The sequence below is a fragment of the Vicia villosa genome, linkage group LG6 (genome assembly GCF_029867415.1).
Source record: "Vicia villosa cultivar HV-30 ecotype Madison, WI linkage group LG6, Vvil1.0, whole genome shotgun sequence".
NCBI classification, from domain to species: Eukaryota; Viridiplantae; Streptophyta; class Magnoliopsida; order Fabales; family Fabaceae; genus Vicia; species Vicia villosa.
In genome coordinates, this window is record NC_081185.1 from 141,694,408 (window position 1) to 141,719,930 (window position 25,523).

General features: G+C 32.5%; 3 protein-coding genes across 3 annotated transcripts; 2 read left to right on the top strand and 1 right to left on the bottom strand.

Moving 5' to 3' along the window:
• The first annotated feature begins 324 nt into the window (after nucleotides 1-324).
• LOC131610272 (DEAD-box ATP-dependent RNA helicase 57-like) lies at nucleotides 325-7,791 on the top strand. Its single transcript, XM_058882172.1, has 12 exons — nucleotides 325-530; nucleotides 2,846-2,963; nucleotides 3,064-3,179; nucleotides 3,285-3,376; nucleotides 3,572-3,668; nucleotides 3,819-3,899; nucleotides 3,980-4,212; nucleotides 5,589-5,783; nucleotides 5,894-5,984; nucleotides 6,507-6,629; nucleotides 6,972-7,122; nucleotides 7,301-7,791. Exons 1-12 carry the CDS (start codon nucleotides 456-458, stop codon nucleotides 7,573-7,575), a joined length of 1,647 nt encoding a protein of 548 aa, XP_058738155.1. The 5' UTR covers nucleotides 325-455; the 3' UTR covers nucleotides 7,576-7,791.
• Nucleotides 7,792-8,483: 692 nt separating this feature from the next.
• Nucleotides 8,484-11,188, bottom strand: LOC131612580 (pentatricopeptide repeat-containing protein At3g53360, mitochondrial-like). The gene has a single exon (XM_058884347.1). It carries the CDS (start codon nucleotides 10,956-10,958, stop codon nucleotides 8,658-8,660), a length of 2,301 nt encoding a protein of 766 aa, XP_058740330.1. The 5' UTR covers nucleotides 10,959-11,188; the 3' UTR covers nucleotides 8,484-8,657.
• Nucleotides 11,189-12,325: 1,137 nt separating this feature from the next.
• LOC131612581 (beta-1,4-xylosyltransferase IRX9) lies at nucleotides 12,326-14,756 on the top strand. The gene is made up of 3 exons (XM_058884348.1): nucleotides 12,326-13,120; nucleotides 13,846-14,071; nucleotides 14,401-14,756. The coding sequence occupies exons 1-3, from the start codon at nucleotides 12,462-12,464 to the stop codon at nucleotides 14,527-14,529; spliced, it is 1,014 nt and encodes a 337-aa protein (XP_058740331.1). The 5' UTR covers nucleotides 12,326-12,461; the 3' UTR covers nucleotides 14,530-14,756.
• Nucleotides 14,757-25,523: the final 10,767 nt, after the last annotated feature.

The window sequence follows — 25,523 nt, forward strand, 5'->3', positions numbered from 1 at the left end:
TGTGTGAAAAGTCTAAAACGACTTATAATAAAAAACGGAGGGAGTAACACAAACTATTGATAATATAGTTAAATGCAACCTACACATACGGTTGGAGGGTTGACTTCAACCCAAAAAAGAAAATTCCCTATTAATAGCTTAATACAATTAGTCTTACCAAACATTATAATTGGAAACACCTTTTTCTTATATAAAAAAAACCTTAGAAGGAGGTGTGGAAATCAATTTCATGCATACTGAAAAGCAAATCCCTTATTTATCCGGGATGCGAGGCCCAATAAATACTAGTTGTTGTCACTCAAAAAAAGAAAAGAAAAGAAGTAGTGTAGAAGTGAAAATCGTTGAAAGGAAAAGTGCTCGAGTCCGCCGCAGCAGGTTAACGAACGGTGGCCACTTCAACTGCAACTGCAAGCTCTCATATAAACCCTACCTGCTTTACTGACTCTACCATCACCATGTCCAACGACTCTTTGTTCGCCGGCATTCGTTTTGATAGAAAGAGATTCGGCGCCGACATTGCCAGGTTTCAGGTACCATTTCACTCTCTCTTTAACTAAACAAATTTTTCGACCTAAATATTCAACACTGCTAAAAAAAATTTGATTCAAAATATTTGTCATGTAGTATAATTCTATTAGTGTTGTTCTTAATTGTGATTTAGGTAGTAGGTACTTTGCTCATTGGCATGTATTGTTCCGTTACTGGAACTACGATTCGTGCATGTTTAGCATAAGGCCTTGTTCGGATAAATTGTTTAATTAAGTGCTTATAAGGTTATCGCATAAGTGTTTATCATATAAGTGCTTTTGTGTAAGCTATATGCTGCTGTTCCTTTAACAAAAGATCAAATTAAGTCAAACTGTTTTCATTTGTCATTTGTGTAAGTTTAGCATAATTCCCTTTATGTTTTTCATGAATGCCTTGTTTACTTAACTAGTTAACGGCATTCTTGAATTCAGCCGGTTTATGTTTACCCAGGTTATAGTTTCTAGTTTCTACTGCTACCTGTTGTTATCGCACAGTGCCGCGATTTTATAGCTGGTTGAAAATGCAAACTATTTTGCCTTTGCCTAGGTTGTCAATAGCGCGCTATAGCGGCATAGGCGCATAGCATAGGGGTACCAGACCTCATCACGACGCTGTTGGCTGCTAAGCGCTATCCGCGATAGCGGGAATAGTGGCCTCTATTTGTGGTGTCATAGCGGCGTGAAAGTGGCGCAATCGCGGTTCTGTAGCGGTTTGCAAACCGCTATTTATGCTTTACACTTTCTAGTTTAGAGAAAATGCCGGTTTACTAGCATTAATAAGAGTCGGAAGCTGAAAAGTAATCCAAATATCAGCTGGCTTTATTATTTATTCTCTATATTTGAATCTCTTGATGTATATGAACCTATCTTCTTCATAGTTTCAGCATCTTGGCATTAACAGTCTACTATTTATTATAGGATTTGATTTGAGGGGAAAACTCTAGTGGATGAACTAATGTAGCTAGAATTAACTTTCTTAAGATTTCCATAGTTCTTTGTTTGCTTTAACTGATTATATCCCAAGTGGATATATATTATTCCTCTTTCAACCATAAAAATTCGGAACAGTTTTTCTCTTCTGTACCTTTGTCAGTCATAGGAGCGCAAGTGGATATATATTATTTCTCTCTCAACCATACAAATTCAGAACAGTTTTTCTCTTCTGTACCTTTGTCAATCATAGGAGCGTGATATTTTGTCCGTGTATAGAACTTCACAACAGCTACTAACTTATTTGATAAACTGTAGATACTGAGAAGGCATCCTTATGGAATACAAGAATTTCTGATAAGACTATTTTTAACAATTTTGAAAGTTTTTATAAAAGAGCACTTTGATTATATAATGAAGTTCAGGATTCATGAAAATTTTGATAATGCACACTGTATTCTTCTTAGTATAATGTCCCATAGAGCAGATACTAGCGCTGACAAAAAAGAAAACACACCTGAACAAAGAAATTAAATGAAGCGTGAAATGGAAAGAATCTTCTCTGCATGGTTTGGATGATACAGGGTCACAAAGAGACGTACTTTTGTTTTGGAGTATTTCAGATGTTTTATTAATCGCTTAGTTTTTTAAAAGTAAGTTGTGCACGAGAGAGAGGGTTTACACATGTTTCTGTGGTAAGACTTGATAAAATCTAGTCATTCTCTTGCTATTGAGAAAAACCCAAGTCCCACATAATAAAGATAGAGTCTGAAATGTGTTTTTAAAGAGTGACACCCCTTACATTACAAGCGGTTTTGTTAGGATGAGTTAAACCCAATATAAAAACTTAATATGGTATTGGGGCCTATCAATTCGGGCCACCTGCCATTTTTTCCATGCATCAAGCTCAATAGTGTTGGGCGTGAGGGAGTATGTTAGAATATTGGTTTGGGCCTTAGTCCAAACCAAATAAATAGGAGTTGGCTTAGTTAGTGTTCCCCATATAAATAGGAGTGTATGGGGCAGTAGTTAGGCATGTTATTATTTTTTCATATTAGGGTTAGGGTTTGGGCAGAGAGAATCATCTCTCCTCTGAGGAGCATTTGCTCTGGGATTATAGGGATCCGTCTCTGTACTAGTTCTTAATTCAATCAATATTACATTTTCCATTTATCTTAATTTTCGATCCCTATCAGAGTGTATTGGTAAAAACCCTAGTCCCACATAAAATAAAAATAATGTCTGAAATGTGTTTTGTAATGAGTGACATCTCTCACCTTAAAAGTCAGTTTGTAAGAATGGGTTAGACCCAATATAGAAACCTAATATTACCTATTTTATTTCTTAATCTATGCGAAATACTGATGACTATTATTTTTTGAAAAAAGAAAAAAGATGCCGGTACCAGTTTGGCGAAGATTCAGAGCGTGACAGAAGATGAAGAAATCAAGGAAACAATAGAAGCCGCGTCTGCGAAGAAAAGGAAGCGCAAGAAAACCTCTTCTGGTATTATCTCGTTCTCATGTTTTAACATTCTATGTCACATATCACTTGTATTAACTGTTCTTTATCTCACTCTTGCTTTGTTTCTATGAGCAAATAAAAGAAGCAGTTGATGGATTCAGTGTGTTCCGAAGTTCAACATCGAAGTCAAATGATAAAGTCCAAGCCGATGATGATGAGTCCATTCGGTTGAAGAAAGAAAAAAATAAACAACTCGAGGTTCAGGCCGTTTATGTTTTGTGCAATATACAGAACTCTTTGTGTTTTTAAGTTTGTGCAATGATTTTCCCTCCATTCACTTTCATTTTTCTTCTTTTTTTTTAGCGTGATGCTATCTTCAGGAAGAGCCATAACATTCATGTCTCCGGTTACAATGTGCCGTCCCCACTTCAAAGCTTTGATGAGTTGAAAACGAGGTTATTTTTCTGTTAGTATTATTATTATTATTATTATTATTATTATTATTATTATTATTCTTATTATTATTATTATTATTATTATTATTATTATTATTATTATTATTATTATTATTACTATTATTATTATTATTATATATTTACATGAACATAGCATTGATGGTTCATAATCTTAAAATGAACTGTTTATTATAGTTATAAATGTCCGTCCTATTTATTGCGGAATCTGGCAGAACTTGGATTCAGAGAACCAACACCAATCCAACAGCAGGCTATTCCAGTACTCTTACAGGTATGGATCACATTGGACATTTTGTTCTTCAGAAAATCGTTGCTGTAGTTTGATCTTGGTTTCGGTTCATGCAAATTTGATATTGTTTGCAAGAGAGATATTATCACAATATTGTTTTTACTGATATTTTCCTTCACTGGTATGAGATAGGATCGTGAATGCTTTGCCTGTGCCCCAACTGGCTCTGGAAAAACCCTTGCATTTGTGTTTCCCATGCTCATGAAGCTCAAGGTATTGCTTATAATTTGTCCAGCTGTCTTTTGCCACCAACATCCCGTGTCATGGGTTCCAATAATCAAATGTGTTTATAGGCTCATTCAAAAGATGGCGTTCGAGCTGTTATCATCTGTCATAGCCGTGAATTATCTGGTCAAACATACCGAGAATGCAAAAAGTTTGCCAAAGGGGAAAAGTTTCGTATCAAGTTAATGACAAAACATCTTTTAGAAGGTTCTGATTTTTCAAAATTTCCTTGTGACATACTTATATCCACGCCCTTTCGATTACGCTTGGCTACCCAGAGGAAAAAGCTTGATCTCAGCAGGTGTGTAATAATAAAAAAAGTTGGCTTATTGATTTAACCTTATTATCTCTAAAAAATAATCAAGTGATCATTACATGTATTTTGTCTATAAGGATTACCTTTAATTCCTGTGGTGATGGTCTATAGCTGCTCCCTACTTATGCTGTAGTTTAAGTATCTCATATTAAGCTATACTTTGCTTTGTCCTTTCTCGACCAATTGCATACTAAATTGTGACATTATCTCCTGTGTTGGTACATTCTTTTTGCTGTCATTCTTCATTCCTTCTGCTAAAATACATAACATTGAGGAACATTTTTTCTGTTATTCTTCATTCTTTTTGCTGTTTCTTATGTGAGTTTGTGCTTTACTTTAATAATAAGAAATGGATTATGTGCTGCATATGGTAATATCAAATAAAGTTCACTGATTTTGTTATCGAGTTCAACTTGGAAACATTTATAGTTATAATAAAGGGTCGAAGGTCATATCCAAAGATCAATGATCTATAAACCTGCTTTTTTTCTAATTTTGATTATATCCAAACTACAGTCATTGTAGCTGCTGCTCGTTTAATGTTGAAATGAATCCACTCAAACTAGTATGCGCAATTGGATACTAGTAACTATTTGCATTTACCTTTCTTTTTTTATCTGGCCCTGTGAAATTAATGAAGTAGACATGAGTAACTAGTTGATCACTCAGTTGACTCAAACCATAAACCCAACATGGAAAACTAAGTTGTTTAAAAATTTACCACCACGAGAAAGTAATTAAGTCTAAACACATTCCAAAGTGTTTATTGAGAAGCAAGCAATTTCTAAATCCTTATGAATAATCAGTTGGAGTCCATTAGTGTTGTCAAATATCTGCCATGTTGGCGCCATGGCGGATTGCAGTGGGGGGCTAATTTGTGATGAATGGTGGCACCGTGTCCTTTTAGGGTGTACTTTTTGCTTTATGCCATGGTCTTCCATCCATCTGCCATCCATAGCACTGGAGCCCATTGAACAAGAAAACAAACACACACGTTCAGCAGCACAATTATTTCTGAAGATTATGCTTTCATATAAGATGGGGGAATCAAATATCTGTTGTATATTGGTAAAAAAAATTCAGTGTTTGTTTGCCTCTGAGTTGGCTGTTAGGTTATTTAATGAAAATTTGATTGAGTACAACAAATAATGGCACGGTCCAACTGCAGGCAGTGTTGGTTGTTGTGATGTAAAATGTTAACTACTTATTTGGTTCATGCATTTTAAAATTTTGCATGCCGCTCTTATCTATATTCTACGTTGTGTCTGCAAGGGAAGTAGTTATAAACACTAGACATGCAATGTGATTTACTAAATAGTTGTGTTGATATTTTTTTCTTCCAACTCTTTTGGTTGTGGCAGAGTTGAGTATCTTGTCCTTGATGAGTCTGATAAGCTATTTGAGCCTGGAATGTTCAAGCAGATTGATGCTATTATCAAAGCATGCACAAATCCCTCAATAGTACGCTCTCTGTTCAGTGCTACTTTACCTGATTTTATTGAAGATAAAGCTCGAGAACTTATGCATGATGCTGTTCGGGTAATTGTTGGCAGGAAGTAAGTTCAATACAGAAATTTAAAATAGAACATTATGCTCATGGGCATTACTTTAGCACTCTTCACCTTATTGTTAAAAAGATAACATCTAATACTTTTATGGGAATCAGGAATATGGCTTCTGAAACAATTAAGCAGAAGTTGGTTTTTACTGGAAGTGAAGAAGGAAAACTTATAGCAATTCGGCAGAGTTTTGCAGAGGTATCAAAACTAAAATGAATGCTTTAGATAAAAGGCATTATTAGTCAGTTTGTTTTTCTTCTGCTTCAATATGTTTTGTCTCACAACTTAACATTGGTCAGTGTAGGTTTTATTGAAAAGTAATCAGAAACCTGATTACAATTGATCATTAATATGTATTTCCTATTTAAGAGAAACTATTAATAAATATTTAAAGATTAATGAGTTGAATATAAACATGATATGTGATAGAACATTATGGCACCATTTGATCCATATAGCTGACCCCAAATAATGGGATAAAACTTTGTTGTTGTTGTTGATTGCATGCATATAATTTAATATTCACCTTATGTCAGTTTGGTGTTAAATAATGTATTGTGAGTGTAATATGCAACGGCTTGGAACACTTGTTACCGTAACACTTAGCTTTGAAAACTAGCGGAAAGAACATAAAATTGCAACACTCTTATTTGCTCATTCCTAATATCTTAGTTGCTTGCATTTGTTGACTTTGTTTTTTTTGGCTTCCACATCTTGAAGAGTCTAAATCCTCCAGTATTGGTCTTTGTCCAAAGCAAGGAGCGAGCCAAGGAGCTGCATGGTGAACTTGCATTCGAAGATATTAGAGTTGATGTCATCCATTCTGATTTGTCTCAAGAAGAGGTAGTTCTCAATCCCTTTGCACTCTGAAACATTTTTCCCTTCAGCCAAGAAATGCAAAAAGAAAAAAAAAATGAAGTATATGACCAAGATCTGGTTCGTACTTCGTACTCTTCGTATAGTGGAGATGTCAAATAATAATATTCCTTGTTTGTGCAACTGATTTTGCACTTGATTAAGCTGCTCATCTTTACTAGAGACAAACCTGTTTAAATATTCAATTCTGTTTTAACTTTTAATGGCTGATGATCAGCAATAGGTAGTCCAATACGAAAGCATATTTGTTAATTTAACTGTAGCCTGTAACTATGATATGATTTTTCTAATCTCTTGAATTCTCTACAGCGAGAAAATGCAGTTGACAACTTCAGAGCTTGTAAAACATGGGTTTTGATTGCCACTGATGTGGTTGCTCGAGGAATGGATTTCAAAGGCATTAACTGTGTGATCAATTATGATTTCCCAGATTCTGCATCTGCATATATCCACAGAATTGGTCAGTGCCATCATGATGTTAACATTATTTTAAATTTGAGTAGTAGTATTTAGAGGGTCTGTGATTCATGTTATTCACTCATGGAGCCTGTTCTTTATTATATATTCTTCAATACAGTAATTTTTAATAATTATTTGATTCTATTTTTTGCTAAATATAAATGTTGATTTTTCAATAGGTCGTACTGGTAGAGCAGGCAGGAGTGGCGAAGCGATTACATTTTACACAGAAGAGGATATTCCATTCTTGAAGAACGTAGCTAATCTAATGTCATCCTCAGGCTGTGAAGTTCCATCTTGGTTGACGGAGTTGCAGAAAAAGAAGTGGAGGAAGCACCGACCTAAAAGAGATTCTATCTCAACTAAACCTGACAAAGTTGCAAAAAAACAAAAAAAAGAAGTGGAGGAAGCATCGGCCCAAAAAGATTCTATCTCAACTAAACCGGATCTTTAAGCCTATCACAACAACAGATTGGAACAAGTTTTTGACCTGTGAAATTTCTTGAAGTGTTTATTTCTTGAAAGACCATGCTGCAATGTTGGAATTTATAATTCTCCATCTCCAAAAATGATGAAAAGGGGGTGAGTGGATGGTGTGCATGGCAATGTTGTCTAATGCCTATTTAAGTTCAAACCATGATATAATCATATACATTACCTTAGTGCCACTTGCCTCACCCATAAATGGGAATTTTTGTGCCTTCCTTTTGTACTGAACATGCAATTTTGTTGATCCTATAATGTTTGATTTGATAAACTTTGAAACTCAATTTCATTCAATAGATTTTCTTTGCATGACTGATTTTCATTTAATATATGCACATTCTGTAGAGTCTGAGAAGCGACTAATCACCATGATTAATGCCAAATCTAGACACTATTTGGGAAGGTATCTAAGTCATTAGCAATCAGTATCTAAAAACTTTTTTCACATATTAAGAAATTTCGATAAGTGAAACTAATTTTCTCAACATTTTTTGCAAGATATAAGTTAAATTTATTAATTTAGCATTTTTTAAATATTTAGAGATTTAACTCATTAAATATTTTTGAATTAAATGATGTGTATATTAAAAATAAAATCATTAAATAGTTTAGGACTTGAAACCTTTTTAATAGTTGTGAAATAATAGATAGTTAAACTTAGATGGCTATGAATCAAATCATATAAAGGAATTACTAAAACATAAAATTGTAAAAGAAACATTTTTGTATTAATAATGTCATCAACCCTGGGGTTAGTCATCACAAATTTCTGGTAGTGCTGCATCAAAGTCAAAACTATCTTGGGTTTATATATAGTTTCTGTGTTAAATCCTCATATGCAAAATACATATTATGAAGTTAACAAGTGTACCATAAATAGTTTCTGTGTTAAATCCTCATATGCAAAATACATATTATGAAGTTAACAAGTGTACCATAAATAGCTGCAAATGACAGATGGGATTAATTTTACTGAATACAACTTTGGATCAACCTTTTTGTTACAGAAAGGTGTAGCTCCAATTCAACTACAGATTTTCAATTTTTTAACTACCAAATGCTAATCTCTAACCTCTGGCAAGGATCATAGCCATCATCTAGCACCTGCAGCCATAACTCTTCAAGCAGTGTGTAAATGTCGCTCCTTTGTGGATGTGAGCTATCTTCAGAGAAGAATATATGCATCTTATCCTTAACTTCTATCCAGCTTTGACCAGGTACCTTTTGTACAGCCATTTGTTTCATTAAGTTCCTTAGTTTAGCAACATCTTCCCAATTACCAGCAGAAGCATGTATGTTAGAAAGCATCACCATTGCAGCAGAATTGGAAGGATCCAGTTTTAGTATATTTTCTGCAGCTCTCTCTGCAATGTCAACATTATTATTATGAGTTTTACAAGCAGCAAGTAGAGTTTTCCAAGTAGTAATGTCAGGGTCAAATTCGGATTTCTGAATAAAAGTCTCTGCTTCATGCAAGCATCCGGCGCGAGCAAGCAAATCAACCATGCAAGAGAAGTGCTCTCTTGTTGGTGGAATCCCGTGTTCTGTTTCCATGGATTTATATAAACGCCACCCTTCCTCCACCAATCCAATGTGACTGCACGCGCTGAGAGCCCCGAGATATGTGACCTCGTTTGGCCGAATGCCAAGATTTACCATAACTTTGAAGAGATTAAGAGCTTCATGTCCAAGTCCAAACTGAGCATAACCAACAATTAAACTAGTCCATGAGACGATATCTGGGTTCTGCATAGAATCAAAAACGTCGCGAGCATGTTTAAGTGATCCAGATTTTGCATACATGTCAATCAATCCATTGCGCACAGAAACATCAAGCACTAGCCCACTTTTAATACTATAGCAATGCACTTGATTTCCAACTCCTAAAGATGTCAGCTCCGCACAGGTTCCCAGTAGAGTAGTTATGGTGATACTGTCAGGCTTATTTTCTGAAAAAAGCATTTGTTTAAATAATCTGAAAGTCTCTCCTTCTTGCTTGTGCTGCAAGCATGCTGAAAGAATTGCATTCCAAGAAACTAAGTTGGCATAGCCGCTTACATCTCTGAAAACATTCAAAGCATTGAATAGATTTGAGCACTTTGTGTACATGGTTAGTAAGGCGTTGCATACAATTACTTCTTTATCGAAACCGATTTTGACAATGTAAGAATGAATGTGCATGCCCTGGTTAGATGCCGTGGGGCTCCCACAAGCGCAAAGTAAAGAAATAAAAGTAACGCTATCTGGGATCAGTCCCGTCTGCAGCATCCGACGGAAAAAATCTATGGCTTCACTAACATCACCATTGTCAGCAAATGCAGCAATAATTGCATTCCATGACACTACATCAGGGCTTTTAATCTGATAGAATGCTGTCTTTGCCGAAGGTAAAAATCCGAATTTCGCATACATGTCGCAAAGGGAGCATCCAGCGAAAAAGTTCCTGCCTAAACCGAATTTAGCGCATATTCCATGTATTTGCTTTCCATACTCTAGTTCAAGAAGGTTGCTGCAAGCACTGAAAACACTGCCAAATATGAACTCATTTGGCTGATAAACACCCTGCCTGAGCATATCTCGGAAAATATATAAAGCTTCTATCCTATAACCTTGTTGAGTATATCCCGCAATCATGGAACCCCAAGAAATTAAATCCTTTGTAGAAATCGTTGTAAATACATTTGACGCATGTGTGATTTGTCCGAAATTTGTGTACATTGAAATAAGAGCATTTTGAGAAATCAAGTGATGACCAAACCATGATTTAATGACATGAGCATGCAGTTGCCTACCTAAATCTATATCCCCTGCTATATTGCAAGCCTTAATTATGCTTCCAAAGGTTAACTGGTCCGGAGATTGACCTGATTGAATCATTTGAATATACATGATGATGGCATCGTTCTCTTGACCATTCTGTGAGTATCCGGAGATCAGTGAAGTCCAAGAGACCACATTTCGCAGCTGCATTGTGTCAAAAACTCTTCTAGCGTCCTTCATAGAACCACATTTCCCATACATATTAATAATATGATTTTGGAGAATTATGCTTGGTTGGCAGCTGGACTTTGAAACGTGATCATGGATTTTCTTTGCGTATTCAAGTGATCTAGAGTTGGCGCAAGCCAAAACTAGACTCGTATACGTGCTTGGTTCAAGATGGATATTCGGATTCTTTAGATGAAAATCAAACGCTTCAAGCGCTTCCTTGTAATGCTGTTGCTTACACAGCAAGATTATGTAACTATTAGTCGGTAGCTCTGTACTTAGATTGGAGACAATTGCTGGTTGCACAATAGGTCTTACATAATTATGCATACATCGAATGAAGCATTGAATTGTCATAGACATGGATGGGGTTTTTGAAACTAGAAAAAGTAAAACTATTGTTATATTTGACGATAACGAAAGAAACCTTAAAGGGCAAGATGGTTTCAGTTTCAGGACAGTGAAGTGATTACAAATGAGTGTTCCTGATTCTGACCAAGGATATAACAAAAAACCATAATTGGATTAGCAGAAAAGTGTTTCCAATGTAAATGTATTTAAAATTAACACGAGCCATGTCACTAAATGTGCTATATTATGCTAAAGTCACTTCCTATTTGTTACTATCTCTCTGTGGCAATTTTTCAAACAGCTACTATGCAACAAAATTGCATTCTAAAATGTGTACAACAGGGAGTTGGAAAAAATGTGTATGTGCCTAATGATCAACTTGAAAATAGTTTAACAACTCGAACTTGGAGGAAATTTATGAAGTGATGATAACTGAAAATAACGCACCTGAAGGTCTCTTTAGTGTTCAACGAGAGTTATTACAAAACTACCCAATTTTTAAATTTTAAATTTATGTTAATTTTATTTCAACCAAAAAAAAATCTCTTTCAATTTAACCAAAAAACTCAACCCTAAATACACAGTAATTTTAAATTTTATTGAACGAAAATTTTATCCCTATTCTAATCCAACTTTTCTTGAAGAAATTTTTTTCCTGTCCATTCTAATCTTCTCCTATTATACATTAAAGTTAATTAGACATGGTTTTTAAGACATCAAAGAAGAATTGACACATTAAAGTGAATAATTGATTTGTATTTCTTAAAAAGGTATTTTTATTATTTTTTAAATAAATTATTTTTAATTAATATTTTATTTTCTCTCTGTCACAACCATAAATTTTTAAAATATGGCACAGGTGTGAAATTGGTGGGGCAATACTTCAAATCAAATTAATATGCATAGACTTTGATCACAAATCCCACATCTTTATCTTACTTCTCAGTTATCACCCACCTATTTGCAATAATTCTATATTCCAAAATATTCATTATGCTCATAATTATTCTGCCAACAAATTCCACAGTCAAACTTTAATTAAATTTTTAATGCACATTCCCCTAATTATACTAGTCAACCCTATTTTGATCCAAAAAAAATACCAATTCACCATAAATTAAAAACTATAAACTAAGCCAAATCTTAATCACTAATCACTAATCAACAATAGTCACTAATAATAGTTAATTAGACAGGTGCTACATATTATTGAGAAAAAAAAAAGAGATAGATTGGTACCATCTCAACAGCTATTTGGTATAAGATAGCAACTCATCCTCTCACTCTCACATAAACAATTACTTTTCATATTTTTATATATTACTTTTGCTTCAAGTCACAACCAAGTGAAACAATTCCAAACAAAAACCAATTATTTAGTTTGCAAGTATCAATCACAACCTCATAAAAATTTCAAACGTTTTCTTTAACACCAATACTTTATACTTCACATTACATATTAAATAACCTTCTCTTCACTTCATTCTCTTCCAACCTGGTCAATTTTTTCATAACATGGGTTCACTAGAAAGGTCAAAGAAAAAAACACATTTATGGAAAAAAGCCATGCTTCATTTTTCTCTATGTTTTGTCATGGGTTTTTTCACAGGCTTGGCACCAACAGGTAAATCTTTGATTTTTTCTAGCAAAATCGAAGTTGCATTCGCAGTTTCAAATGTAACAGAATTCGTAACAGCAGCACCTCAACCTTCTCAAGTTTCAACGAAAAATAGTAACAAAAGTTCGATAGATTCTGATTCAGCATCAAATATTCATATCGAAAAAACAACGTTGCATGCAAAACCACTACCTCAGATAAAGCCGAAAAGACTTGTTATCATAGTAACTCCAACCAGCAAAAAACTACCTTATCAGAATGTTTTTTTGAGAAGGTTGGCAAATACTATAAAGCTCGTTGATCAACCGGTGCTTTGGATCGTCGTTGAAGCGAAAACTGATTCGCCCGAATTGTCGGAGATTTTAAGGAAAACTGGTATCATGTATAGACATGTTGTTTTTAATGAAGAGTTTGAGGATTTAGAAGCTGAATTGAATCATCAGAGAAATTTAGCACTTAGTCACATTGAACATCATAGATTGAGTGGGATTGTTCATTTTGCTGGACTTTCAAATGTTTATGATCTTCAATTCTTTCAACAACTTAGAGATATTGAGTATGTTTTCTAACCCTTCTATTTACTTAACAAATTAATACTTTTAGTTTTATGTTTATGTTATTAATTTGTTATATCTTATATTGCTTTGTACTAATTTAAATAAAGCTTTATTGGAGGGAAGTTTTAAAAATAAATAACTTTTTTAAATGGATGGAGGAAAAGGTTAGTAAGAAAATCTTTAGGTATACCAAACATGAAAGATGATGATGATCATAAATTTTGGTGAATCTTCAACTTAGTCCCTCTAAATCTAATTTATTATATTAGATTTTGTTGTTAGAATTAGTTCATAAATATTTTACTATTTTCAATAATTTATGTTTATTAATTAGTATTAATTTCTTACTTATTTAAATTTAATATTAAAAATTTGAATTAGAATATGATATTATAATAATTTAAATTTTAAAAATCACTAAATTATTAGCTCGTTATTCTATTTTAAATTTGATCTTTATTTTTTTAAACAAATTAGACTTCGGTCTAAAAAGTCTAACTTGATCCGTCATTAAATCAAAATTATGGTTGAAATTGTTCTGTTAAATCAGTTCAGTTGATAGTTTTGCAGAGATATTCGGTCTAGTCTAATTGACTAAAAAATTTATAATAATAATTGATTATGATATTTTACGACTACTATATAATTCTTAAAATTTGTACAAAACTTATTTTTTTATAAAATAATTTGTTTCTTAATTATGATTAATGTGACAATTGAGCAGGGTCTTTGGGACATGGCCAACAGCATTATTACTAGCAAACAGAAAAAGAGTAATACTTGAAGGACCAGTATGTGACTCATCTCAAGTAATTGGATGGCATTTAAGAAATATGAACAATGAAACAATAACTCCTCCCATTCATATTTCAAGTTTTGCATTCAATAGCTCCATTTTATGGGACCCTGAAAGATGGGGTAGAACTTCATCAGTTAAAGACACTTCTCAGGTAATTAACCACTTCATAATCATGTTTAATCTCATTCTAAAATAAGTAATTAATTAAGTTAGTTTATTACTCCTTCACTTAGAATTTTACTTGCGTCTAGTTAACATTTACACCAACTACTTAGAAAAGAAATCTCAAACGCAAGAAAAATTATGCATTAAGTAACATATAATGACAACATGATTAATTAGTTGAACTAATTGACTTAAAAAGTACTAATTATGTAGTGTTTTCTACTCCATGTAATGTTTTCTACCAAACAATTTTGTTGCTATTTTGTTTTTTTTTTCCTAATAATGATGCTACTTTTTTTTGTGTGGTTATCTTAGAATTCAATCAAGTTTGTGAAGCAAGTAGTTCTAGAAGATGAAACTAAGTTGAAGGGAATTCCACCATATTGCTCCAAAATATTGTTATGGCGTTTCAACTTCTATGCTCGTGCCATTTCCAAGCATTAACTTGTAGGATAATAGAGAGAATAAGGAATATTGAAGCAACTCAGAAATTGCTTTACTACTACAAAATATATGAAATTTATTCAATTTTTATTATTTTACCTTTGTAATTGTTTTTGGTATATAGTTTTTTTCTCGGTTCGTAATTTTTGTTAGTTTATGTAAGAGAAGCAACACATTTAAAGCATATTTGATTATTTTTTGATAAAAAGGTACTAGAGTTTCTAGCATATTTGTTGTTTATTTTTCTCTCTTTGGGCTTTCTTTCTTTTGGTCTAGAATCTTTAAGAAGTTAGCCACTATAAGAGTTATTAGGTTATAAGACTACTTTTCTCATCTCCAATTTAAGTTTGGAAGTATACATAACAAAAGTAAATTTAATGTCATATAATTTAAATTTAAGTAGTACTTAGAGCATCATTATAATCAGTTGTTTTTCTTTGGTCTCTCAAAACTACCAATGCTTGTTGTTAGTGTTTTCACCAATATTTGAGAATTGAAATGAGTCTTTTAAGTAGTCATTATTTGGAAAAACTCAATCACAACGTAATGAAGAGATGGTGAAAAATGAGAGAATTAGAGAGATTTAGGAAGAAAAATACGGTATTATTTTATTAATGATCCGAGTATTTAACCAATAATACAAAACAATATACTTAACCAATTAATGAGAAAAACAAACTTTGAAACCTATAATTGATTACATTAAAATTTGTAACCGGTTGCAAAAAACTTCTGTAAGATATTAAACTCTGTTGAAGAGGTCATAATCGGTTACACTCATGTTATAATCAGTTATATCAACTTGAATTAACAAATTGTTACTTCTTTAATTAGTAAATCGGTCCCTTGGTTTTCACTTTTGCAGAACTTCAATTTCAATTTTCTTTGATTAGTATGATCAAATGACACTAAGGTGTCAAACTTAATAACATGACACATTTGATAATTCTTCACCTCATGTTCGTAATAAAATTCACAGTGGGATTAAATGGTATTATCATATAGATCATGCCTATAAAATTTCACAACAACTGAATATCATTTGATATGTTAAAGAGAATGATATAAATTAACGGTTCTCATGAGCTTTTGTAAGATGTTCGTTTTTATGCATCTCGTTGACATACCAAATAATTTCTGATTGATGTTAAATTTATATACATGATCTATATGATAAAATCTTTCAATCCAACAGTGGATTTGTTATACGAATATGCGGTAAAGAGTTTTTGAAGGTGTCATGTTACAAAGTTTGACACCTTGGTGTCATTTGATCCTGACTCATATATATATATATATATATATATATATATATATATATATATATATATATATATATATATATATATATATATATATATATATATATATATATATATATATATATATATATATATGTTTGCTACTCCCATGTGCAATAAGATTCTTAGCTAGGTTTATAGCATAAATATTGTCTATCATCAAAGTCACAACTCCATACTCTTTGCTGCAAAACTCCTTCATCAATTTTATCAACCATTCAACTTAACACGTACACATAGACGTTGCAATGTATTTGGCCTCGTAAGAAGAGACCTCCGCAAATGGTTCCTTCTTAGAATATAAAGAGATTGGTGTTTCTCCATACATAAAGATGTATTTAGCAGTGGATTTTCTATAATTTTTATCTCATCACCAGTTTGAGTTGGTATAACCGATCAATTTGCAGCTTCTACCTTTATTCGTTGCGGGAAATAGAATTCTGCAGTCAATCGAACCTTTGACGTATCTCAGAAATCTCTTGACTGCTTTCAAGTGTGATGCCTTTGGCTTCCCCGCAAATTTTCTCACTATGCCAACACTAAATGCCAAGTTCGATATTGTATTGCATAAGTACCGCAATTATCCAAACAACCTCTTGTACTGTGTTAGATTAATTTTCTGCTTGTCTTTATTCTTTGACACCTACATTCTTGGCTCAGCAGGGGTAGTTGCCACATTACAATACTCAATTTTGAGCTTCTTCAATATCTCAAGAGCATACCTCCTTTGACGTATAACCAATCCCTTTTCGGATTCGTGAAACTCAATGCCGAGAAAATATGTCATGATACCAAGATCGATCATTTCAAACTCTTTCATTAAGTCACCCTTGAACTCGGTAATGTAACTTCATTGCTGCCCATAATTAGTAAATCATCAACGTAGAGACATAGGATAAACACTTGCTTTTATCCTTCTTCACATACACACCATATTCGGATACAAATTTATCAAATCCTAGCACCTTCCGAAACCCATCAATTCTTTAATTCCAAGCTCTTGGTGCTTGCTTCAGCTCATACAACGCCTTTTTCAATCTATAGAACTTAGATTCTTGATTTTTTACAACAAAACCAAGTGCTTGTGCCACATACACCTCCTCTTCCAACGGACCATTTAAAAATGCAAATTTGACATCCATTTGGCAAGCTGACCAATTGTTGTTATTTGCAATACCAACAACTAGCCTAATGGTTTCAATTCTAACCACAGGTGCAAATACTGTAAATTCTTGTTTGCATGACACATGTTAAATACAATGTCTGGGACAATGTGTATAACGTTCTTATAACAGAGTCTAGAAAATAAATCATAAACCAATAAAGGATACAAAGGATTGTTAACCAAGTTTGGTGTAACGTCACCTACGTTTAGGGGGCTTCCAACCCAAGAAAATAAATTCACTCTCAATAGTATTAATATAATAAGTCTTAGATGAATAAACCTTGTTTAATACCTTTCTACCTAATACTACATGTGTCTTTATTTAGGACTTCCCCTAAATATGAGAATCCCTCTCACTTTCTCTTAATCACTAAACTTGGTGATCAATACATAAAACGCATCAATGATTATTGAGTTACAACTTAACTAACATAACTAACAGCTATGCCTTAGATTTGGAACATAGACTCAAAGAACAAACCCTAATACACTAGATATTCAACTCTTGCTCATGTTTTCTTTATTAGGAATGAGTATTCCTATATAGCAAACCATATGCTAGGTTTTTCTCCAATAGACTTCAGATTTGAGAACAACCAGATTTGATTTAGATGCAAATTTGATTTTCTTTTAAAAAACATCCATGTAGAGATTTGATTTGATTTGCAAATTAAATCTTATTTATTTTGATTTGATCATGAACAATCTTTTTATCACATCTTCCTAAAAAACATATTCTTAAAAGATACAACAACCAATCTCCTTGGAATCAAAGATAATCACGCTGAGATTTACTCACTAACATTGGCTTATAGGCTGGGGCCACATGCTGCAGACATGCTGGAACATCTTGTGCCATGTGATGTCTCGTCACAATATATATCTTGTATTACCCATGTTGTTATGCATTAAGCATCCAATCAAAGGAACAACAATCTTCCCTTAAGAAAATATTGGCTAAAATAACTCTTATAATTCTTACAAGATGTGCAGGTGTAACTTTTCACAAAAAAATCACATATAAGAAAACACATAGAAGCACTTCTCAGAGCATGCATCAGAAGTACATCAGAACATACACAAAAGTGAAAGATATTATCAAAGATCATGCAAAGTGAAGGTGATTGCTACACATCAAAAGTACACATCAAGAGATCAAATCAAACACCAAACATGAGCTCACTTTATTCCACACAGACAGACACACACGCATACATGCATGCACACAACATTACTCCCCCCTTTTGCCACAATAAGGTTTGAAAATAAAAACTAGAGAAATATCAAAAAGCATTAACATAACCATATACCATATCTAGATTGTCATTGTGCAGAAACAAATTAAGGTAGCAGCAGACACATAAAGTAATAGAGTCATTATAAAACCAGCAACATAAAAAATATCTAATCCACATATATAAGGACCAAAGACTATAAAACTGAAATAACTTGAATCAAACAATGAATTTTAATGTCTAGACAAACACTTGACAATCGCCAACTAACCCAGTCTTCAATAACATATGTGTCAAAATCTGATGTCTCAACACTTTAAATCTAACCTTTTAATGATAACTCAGATTTTGGTGACCTGGAAATCAAAGTAGAACACCTATGGTTCGTACTCTGTGAAAAACAGTTTTATCTTGTCAAAAGCCAAATTATGGAGAAAGTCAGCTATGGCTTTCTAGTGCAAGGCTCAAGGTTTAGTGAAACAACCTTTTTAGTATGCCCCAACATGCTTGAGAAAGACACCATGGATAAAGCCTTTACACAGAAGATGAAAATTTTAACAGTACTAACTTCCAACGTCTCTCTCTTGGAATATGCTTCTCAGCAAAGACACTTGTGCAACTCATCTTCCAATGTCTCTTTTATTAACAGTACCAATTTTTATGAATGAACAATTGTCTTATGATTTTCATTGAAAAAGGTATGTTCAACAAATTTGACAATAAGTTGATTATTCAAATAATATCATAACATAAGACTACATAGAAGACAAACGTTCAAAACTAACACCTAGGGGTGAGAATAGGTTGGGCCAAGTTAGGTTTGTCAAGCCTTAATCTGGCTTGTTAAAAATTACAAAGCTTAAGTTTGGCCGATGGCCTATCATAGACTTATTTTTTGGTATGAGTCTGGTTTTTTCAAAGGCCTAAAAGATTTTTTTTATGGTCGGTGACATAGTCTTTTTAACTAAATAGACTTATAAAAAAACCGGAGTCTTATTCTACTTAAAAAAATTTAATCTGACATGAGCCTGCGTAGGTTAGACCGTAGATCCGGTTAGATATTAGATCAGGTGGCCTATTCCCACCCTTCAACCTAGATATTGGATCCGCCAAGTTGTGATCTTCTTGTCACTCCTAATAGATTTATGTGACAAATGATTAAACTATTTTATGAGATGAAAATGAATTGAAAATGAGCACACCTTTCTTGTGCCCATTCATGACTTCATGTGACTCTACGTATTGATCTTTAATGCGATTCACGCGTTTTAGCTTGGAGAAACCAGTAATGTTCTTGTCAACAAATTTTTTCTTCTCTTGACCAAATTGTTGTTGTCAGTTGTTGAAGAAGCTAGATTTCTAAATTGATAAATACATATTTGAATCTTAATAATAAATAATAGTTTATCTTGAAAAATAAATGAAATAATAAATAAATTGTTTATTATTATTATTATTATTATTATTATTATTATTATTATTATTATTATTATTATTATTATTATTATTATTATTATTATTATCATCGTCTGAAAATATGGGTCATTTTAATTTATTTAATTGTCCAATACTAAGTTATGATTAATCAATGGAGAAAATAGTATATTCATATCAATGATTTTTATGTTGATAAGAATAATAAACTAATTATATAAAAAATAAATAAATAATATTGAGAGTCGTCCTCTTAAGTTTGGTGTTGTACAGCTTAAGCGATTTAATTATCACAAAATAAATAAAAATTATAAAACATAATATAATATATTTTAGATCATGTAGGCTAGCTTCAAAGACGACCTCAACAATAGCAAGAGCTCAAAATTCATGAAAAAGTGATCAAATTATGTTATATTTGTTATTAAATTAATTAGGTTGAAGTAATCTTTTAGAGATTTTCTTTACAGACCTCCTATTCGGAGAATCTTCGGCGAAAATCTAAAAATATCCCTATTTCGGAAATGCATTTTCAAGTATTTTTTATTTTTTTAGATTTTTCTAGAATTCGAAGATTTTCTCAGATGCATCTCCAAAACACCAAAAAAATTGAGATTTTGATTAATTCGGAAATGCATATCCGAAAAAAAACCCCAAAAAATAGTCTGACATTTTTTCGGATATGGACATCCGAAAATATCCCAAAAATTAAATTTTTTTAGAATACTGATTAATTCATATATTATAAAATTGATATAATTTATAAGTTATAAATAATAATAATGAATAATTATACGATTGATATTTCTATTCTAATTTCAATTAAAATTGATAAATAAACTTCATATTAATAATTACTAAAACTATAACTAATACACAATAATTATGATTATATAAAAAATAAATACATTAATAATTTCAACAAAATTTTAAAATAAAAGAGATCAAATAAGAATAAAATTATTTACTATTTTATTCATATTTTAATATAAATTTCAAATTAGATAGTTTTTCAAAATAATAAATAAAAATTAAAAATATAAAAATTGTTTTAATAATTAATTATGATAAAAAATCATTTTTCATTTAGTTTAAAAAAATTAAACAAAAATTTTGTCTTAATTTTATTTAATGAATAAATAAATTATATATTTAATTTTATATAATTCAAAATTTACTTATGAAATTAGAATGTTTTTAATTTATATAAGTTAGTAAAATAATTTTTAACTTTAAAATTGTTTAGGAAATTTTGTTTATAAAATGATTTTTTATAACTATAAATTTGTTTTTGAAAATTAGTTTATAAAATAATTTCTTTTATGTATAATAAAAAAATAGAAAATAAATATCATTATTATTATTATTAATTTTTTATATAAAAATAAAATGTTAATTTAAATATTTATTAGGTTAATATTATTATTATTATATCTTGATTATAATGATATATATTTAATAATATATTTTAATTAATACAATTAATTATACTATTAATTGTATTGATTCACCTTGATTTTAATTTTTTAATAATTATTGAATTTTTTCGGAAATGAATATTCGAAACATTCCAAGACCAAAAATTAGAATATTTCGGATATGCATCTCCGAAGGCACCCCCTCTCTAAAAAAAAAGTTGATTTCGGAAATGCATCTCCGAAAACACCTTTTTTTTTTTGTGTTTTCGAAAATGCATCTCCGAAAACACCTTTTTTTTGGTGTTTTCGGAAGTGCACTTTTAAAGTCAACTTTTTTTTAGAAAAAAAAAAAGTGATTTCGAAGATTCATCTCCGAAATATAGGAGCATTTTGGAAATTTCGCTGCAGATTTTCAATAAGGTAGGGAGTCTTTAAAGAAATTCTCATCTTTTATTGTTTTATTTTTACAAAAGTTTATTTTTTATAAATTTTCTCTTTATCTTTAATCTTAATCTTCATAGAAACTCAAATAAAAAATGTTAAACCTCATTGAAAAATTTCATTGCATATGATTCAAAATCATAATCAAGTGTACTGCCAAAATAATTAAGAGAAGCTTTGTCTTTGATATGAGATAATTTGGAATTCAGTGAATTTTGTAATTTATGAACAATAAATGTTTATGGGAATGTTTCAAAATGATCGTTAGAAAAGTGGAAGTGAGTAAGTGCCAATAAATATGATATAGAAAGTAACACTCACATTAAAAGTTTTTATAAATAGTTATGTTCATCAACTCAACTAAAGGACAAAAGAGGATAAAGTGTAACATGAACAAGTGTGGTGGTCTCAAGCATTATAACACTTGTTTCCTCCATGCACTGTCTCACCGCACCGGGACCAGGTCCGAAGGCGTAGAGATGCTAGTGGCGACTTGTAGGTGGCACTTGAACACGACGCATCAGAGCAATCGGGCTACTCGCGGTGTTATACGGCGGCGCCAATGGCGCTCCAGCGGCCGGCATGTGGCGGAAAGCCGCCACATATGGCAAATAGTTTTTGCTCCTATTTTTTTTATCGTTGCTTAGGCTTGAATTTTTAATTTACAAAAGGGCAACACTTTGTGAATAACTGTGGAATGAAAATATGCAACTCTTGAAAAGTGTTGTTGTAGGCGAAATCATTCATCCTTTGGTAAAAGTGTTGCTGAAACAACACTAACATGACCTATAAATAACTCATTCCGGATTCATAAATCATAACACCAAAACATTTATCTTCTTTAGAAAAATTCCAGAATCTTTTCCTTACATTCGAGTTTTCATCAGTTTTGTGCAAACTTGAGTATAAGCTGAATTATCTTTGGTATTCCTACGTTCCAACTTTAAGACATATTGAGAGTACTTAAAATAATTAAAAAGAAAGTGATTTCATTTACGATTCAAGTCTAAATCTATTGAAACTTATTTAACAGAGAACTCAAATTTCTTGTAAAAACAATATCCTCGCACAGGTGGTGAAAAGAGAGAATGTTGAATTATAGTGAGTCAGATGCTATGAAGAGTTAAGATAAAGAATATTTGTATTACCAAATTGAAATTTAATTCTATTTTATACAATAGGTAAAGCAAAACTCGCTTATACAACAGAGAAAAATATGTTCCTAACCTTTTATATAGTAATTATGTTAAATTCATTTTAAGTATAAATATACACTTAAAATAGTGATGAAAATTTATCACAATATGAAGAATCTTAATTCTTTTTATATGAATTTTGTATCCGCGTGTTAGATAGGACTACGAAAGTGACACAAAATATTTAATTTTTGTCTTTCAAAGTTTTAGTATTTATACTAATCAAATTTGAACTTAACATCATTGAATAAACTGAAAGATTTTTTAGCATTGACTATTACATTTTAAACTTAACATCACTTAATAAGTTGGAAGATGTTTCAAGGGTATGATAATTCCTTATATTTGTTAAAACTTTTATATTTGTTAAAAGTTGAGCGTGTGATAATTCCTAATGATTAAGGGATGTCAGAGAGACGATAATATTTAAAGATTTATTGTAGAGTTTAAAACTAGCTCACATAGGAAGTTGAGAAGTTGTATATAATTGGGGTTTACGTAAATGAGATCAGATTCCCCTCTCAAACTCAAGGTTATTGTATTTATAGGAATTTCAGTTTTTGAATCACAGACTTCCAGAAAATCAAAACCACTTACAAGAGCGTGGGAATGGGGCAGTTAGTCCCTCATTATTCGGGACAACGTGATGTATTCCCCCCTGGACTCCCACTTAGTTTTGTTGTAGATTGGAACTTGCCACTTCCATATTCTCCTTGGAACGTTACTCATCTGAGATATGGACGCCCCATCCAAAAGACGGACGCTCAAACTAATAAACGAGCGGCTAGGAGGGGGATGTTTGGGTGATACGTTATGCATTTCCCATCTCACTTCGCCCCTTACGGATCCTTTTCAAATATACCAATACACAGTCCCTCAAACACGAGGGCCTAAAAACGACAAAGTGATTTAGTCTTGCTCTCCTTGACATGGATGAGTCCCTCATGCAGGCCTAGGGCGAGCCTCTCACGTGCAAGGCCAGACTCTCAAGCCTTAGGAGAGCCTCGTGAATATAGTATAGGGTAATACCCCCAAGTGTCAATGATATAAACCATCATACACCATCAGCTAATGGAAATCAAATGTCATTCAGTTGAACGAATTCAAATGTCAGTTGAGTAAAAGCATGTGTTACGTTGAATGCGGTCGATGATGACTTTCCTCGCGAAGCCAAATTTCGTCTTTCTCCTTACATGTATCTCTAACGTGCAGAATCTTTCCTCTTTCTTGTAACTATTGAGGTGTCTAGTAAAGGAAGTAAATTACCCATACAATTGGACTTCCCACCTTATAAAAAGATTTTAGTTTTCATCCTTTTATATTTTCTACATTCTCTCACTCTAAACTTCCATCCAATTAGTTGAGAGTTCTTATAGTTGCAAGTGCGTCCATTTCACAAGTTCTTGAGTATGATTGCATTTATGATTATGTTCTTCATGTACTTTCTCTATTCTTGATCGTAATTATTAGATTTTAGAATTTTAAGGAGTGGTTGCGCATTAGGGTCGTGAATTAGGCCTTTGGAGCTTTGAGAGCCCTGGTAGTTTTGAAAGTGATTATGCTGTTCTTCATGTTCTTACTAAGAATCAAAGGTGGAAACAAATGCTAAATGTTTCAACGTCCATGACTTTGCATCTTTGTACTCTATTGAGGAGAGGATTGTTGTTTTTCGGCAAGAAATTAGACTTCCAACGTTGGACATAAGGACGGTGTGATTTTGGAACCAGGTTTTGAGGGGGAGAGGGTCAATATTGCCTCCCTGGATGGCTCGCCCACCCATACTTCTACTTTCATTTCCTTGTAATTCATGATTTAGGGGTTTTAATACCTTTTACACCGTTTGAAGCTGAATTTCTAGCGACGTTAAACAATGCTCCATCTTAGATTATACCCAACATCAGAGGTATCATAAGAGCGTTTGAAATTATATGTCGGTGGTTAGGAGTCTTTCCTACCTTTGAGGTATTTGTCTCTTTCTATGGCGTCAAAGCCAACGTCAAAAAAGGTTGGGTGGCCTTATGTGGTCTTGGAAGAAGAAAATGGCTAAGTCCCCCACTCAAAACCTTAAAAGGACTAGAAGGATAAATTTAAGAGGATCAAAGGGCAAGATTCTGCCTCAATCGTCATTACTGGTGCAACTAGTGCCCCTCGCTTCCCTGTGGCAATAAAAAGAAACAAATAAAACAAAATAAAAATGAAACAAGATAAGCAAGTATTCAGATTTATTCCTCTCTATTTCGTTTCCCCCTTCCATTTTCTCCCTTCTTGTCACAACTTTTTTTATCTCAAAATTTTCATACCATCCATTTATGAACAAGAATAAAGCAACAACTAAGCATAAAATCAAACCCGAAAGAAAAAAAGGGTACCAAGCCTGACAAAAAGGAGATCACGGATCCGACAAGGAGTGGCTTCCGTGGAGCTTGTCGTCAAAGGTTGGTGTTCTGGTGAATGGTGTTAAGCAATTCTGATGATAGTTGGTGTTGTGCTTAGTGTAAAAGTGGGAAAATGTGAAAAGGGGGGTGAGGGATATTTGGCTTTTTTACTAGAAAAATAAGGATAGGCTTGGAAGAATTTTGGGTGTAATTCTCTTCATTGTGTAAAAAATGACCTCTATTTATAATGCAAAAATTAGGTTAAAAATATTTTAAAAAATAACTAAGCAGTGGAAAGAATAAATGTGGAAAATAAAAGTTAAGGGAAAAGAGGGACACCAAGAATTATAGAGATTCATTCAAATAAAAAGGACCTACTCATCTCCCCAAGAATTGATCTTGAGAATTTTCAATAATAGTTGAGAGCTT

Coding starts and splice junctions, on each gene's coding strand:
- LOC131610272 (XM_058882172.1), top strand. CDS start 456: ATGTCCAACGACTCTTTGTTCGCCGGCATTCGTTTTGATAGAAAGAGA. Junction 531..2,845: donor CCGACATTGCCAGGTTTCAG/GTACCATTTCAC, acceptor TTTTGAAAAAAG/AAAAAAGATGCCGGTACCAG. Junction 5,985..6,506: donor TTCGGCAGAGTTTTGCAGAG/GTATCAAAACTA, acceptor CACATCTTGAAG/AGTCTAAATCCTCCAGTATT.
- LOC131612580 (XM_058884347.1), bottom strand. CDS start 10,958: ATGTCTATGACAATTCAATGCTTCATTCGATGTATGCATAATTATGTA.
- LOC131612581 (XM_058884348.1), top strand. CDS start 12,462: ATGGGTTCACTAGAAAGGTCAAAGAAAAAAACACATTTATGGAAAAAA. Junction 13,121..13,845: donor CAACAACTTAGAGATATTGA/GTATGTTTTCTA, acceptor ACAATTGAGCAG/GGTCTTTGGGACATGGCCAA. Junction 14,072..14,400: donor CAGTTAAAGACACTTCTCAG/GTAATTAACCAC, acceptor TGGTTATCTTAG/AATTCAATCAAGTTTGTGAA.